Raw genomic sequence first — 2,812 nt, forward strand, 5'->3', positions numbered from 1 at the left:
ACTGATGCAGCAAAAGCAATGCAATAGTCAGTGGTATCAAATCTATCATGTTGTAAAGCACCAGAGACTATATTACTTAAACATTTTTGAAGAGTATGCATAGACTTTTTAGTTACACTGGGTCTGAATATTAGCAATCAGAACCATCCTGGGCAAACCCAGGGGCATGATCAGTACCTTCAATTAATTAAAAATTAAATGAAAAAAATTTCAAGAATTTAATACTGTCTTTTGCCATTAATTTGTCTAGCTATATATTTAAAGCTGTTTATTGCATCATTTTTACGCTCCATATATTTTGTAACAAATCTGACATTACAGTGATGCTTAACAGTAAGATCATGAAATCCTCAAAATCCAGCTTATTTTCTGTATGTTCGTCGAGCTCAGAAAGGAGGTCTTTGTATCTTGGTTTGCTTTCTTGTCCCTGTAAGAATAAAGAAGAAAAAGCAGAAATACAGAATTCATCATGCCACCTCGGTTTTACAGATAACACGCAATAGTAAACATGTTATTAACAACATGTCAAGTTGCTACCAGCGCCACTAGTTGAGCACTGTATTAAATCTTTTCATGGGTTATCTCACTCACTGAGTGCTCACAGTGACCTTATTGAATATGAACTATTATTTTCCCACCCTACAGAGGCAATGCCATAGACTCAGTGAGAATGAAGTGATTTGCCCCAAGCTAGGCAGCTATGAGTGTGGTACCAGGATTCAGCACATTGGCTACCTGATTCTGGAGCCCACACTCAACTGCTACCCTACTTCTCTACAGATACAGATACTGTTATGGTTTCAGAGTACAATCCCTTTGCTATTGGAGGTATCCACTGTGTGCTCCACTGAGCATAAGATTATCCAGAAATATGGAATAAAATATGCTAAAAGAAAATATGTGCTTTGGAAGACTGTTCAGCCCTAAATTTGAACAGGAATCAAACCCAACTTCGTAGTCCTCAGGAACAGGGTGAAGGAAAACATGTGAAAACACCTAAATGGAGGGGATTTTCAGTTCCAGCCACGGCTCGTGAAATATCTTCCTAAGTGCATCAAAAACGTTAAGGTCATTTGATTCACTGCATTTAGTTTAACCCCAAACACTCATCCATGCGCTGGCTGCAAAAAAAAACCATCACAGCAATGACTAAGGCACTTTAGGAGTGAAGATGCATTCCTCTTACAGGCTTAGATCTTTCATGTTTCTCTAGGCTGTTCCTCAAGAGGTCACACCTACCAGTGAGGGTGAAAGGACCTGTGTCTGTCTCCCTCCAGGAAGAGCTGGAGATAAGACAGAGAGAGAAGCCCTTTACTAGCGTAAAGCACTCTGTTTGCTCAAAGGTCAGAGATGGCTGGAGGTCTCCCTCCTCTTTTTGCTGCATATTTTAAGACCACGGAGCTGGCAGAGGTCCAGACTTCTTGGGGCCTGACCCACCATCTTGCTTTTTATCTTCTTAGCAGTGCTTTTAGCTGCTCAGTTTTACTCTCTCTGACTGGCTATAGAGGGCTAAGTCAGATACCCTAAATTATGTTTAGGCTTTTGAGAAAGGACATATTCCTTTCAGACCCACGCCTCAGCCAGAAGGTCTGGCTCAGTTTACCAGAGAACCCTGTGTGAGGATTTAGGAGAAAGCCCAGTTAGCGATGGAGACTCTTATGCTGTACCTGCCTGAGGGACTCTCACGGGGCAGAGCTGGGTGGTTGGTCCAAGACAGCATTCTTTTTTAACTAATTAACTAGTTAAATTTATTTTTGCTGCGCCAGGTCTTAGTTGTGGCAGGCGGGCTTGTTAGTTGTGGCATGTGGACTTAGTTGCAGCACGCATGCGGGATCTAGTTCCCGGACCAGGGATGGAACCTGGGCCCCCTGCAGTGGGATCGTGGAGTCTTACCCACTGGACCACCAGGGAAGACCCCAAGACAGCATTCTGACATGACGCTACATGTCTGCTCAGTGGAGGGAAGTTATCACCACTGAGACTGAGCATGCCAGGGATGAACACTCCCCTCAAGTCCCCTGAAATCAGTCTCTGCTCTCATCTGGAGGAGAGGGCGGGATTGCACCATGGTCTGGCTGAGTCTGCTGCTAGAGATCCCAGAACGGCTGCCTTTCCCGGGTTTAGCCTACACTGAGGGACACGAGGCTGAAGGTGTCTTTCCTGGTGACTTCGGTTTTAATTCTTTTCCTCTGATGTTCTCAGAGGGATGGTGAATCACATCAGGATGATCCGTCTACTAGGTCCTCATTTTCATACTTGTTAAAAGCTCACTGAGGTTTTGCCAGCTACACGCAACATCCTTTTTCTCTCTAGGATCTGTCATTTCTTTCGGCCTCTGATGTAAGCCGGTGATATAGGATTTGTTCTCCCACCCTCTCTGTAAAGACTCCCCAGAACTTTGGATCTCTTGTCTAATTCTGCCTGATGCTTCTGGCAGAAAAAATAGCTTTTCTTAAAAAAATTATTTCAAAAATGATATGTGTTTAATATTGGACGTTTAGAAAAAATAGGAGCATGTAAAAATAACCCTTTACCCCATTACGCAAAGAAAGCTTACTATTATTAACATTTCTTTCCAGTCATTTTTCTGTGTCTCACACTGTACTACTCTGTCTCTTTCTCTCTTTCTCTCTCTCTTTCACACTCACAGACACACACACACACACACGCACACACTCCCTTTTTAAAAAATTTATTTTAATTAATTAATTTTTAAACATCTTTATTGGAGTATAATTGCTTTACAATGGTGTGTTAGTTGCTGCTGTATAACAAAGTGAAGCAGCTATACATATACATATATCCCCATATC

The 2,812-nt window shown here is 42.2% G+C and overlaps 1 protein-coding gene across 1 annotated transcript in view; it reads right to left on the bottom strand.

Annotated features, from left to right (window-relative positions):
- Positions 1-233: 233 nt before the first annotated feature.
- SNTN (sentan, cilia apical structure protein) overlaps positions 234-2,812 on the bottom strand; it is a 16,265-nt gene continuing 13,686 nt past the window's right edge. Inside the window, exon 4 of the mRNA XM_007113475.1 lies at positions 234-427. Coding sequence (XP_007113537.1) covers positions 269-427 — 159 coding nt within the window. The 3' untranslated portion in view covers positions 234-268. The remainder of the gene's footprint in view (positions 428-2,812) is intronic.

The sequence above is a fragment of the Physeter macrocephalus genome, chromosome 18 (genome assembly GCF_002837175.3).
Source record: "Physeter macrocephalus isolate SW-GA chromosome 18, ASM283717v5, whole genome shotgun sequence".
NCBI classification, from domain to species: domain Eukaryota; kingdom Metazoa; phylum Chordata; class Mammalia; order Artiodactyla; family Physeteridae; genus Physeter; species Physeter macrocephalus.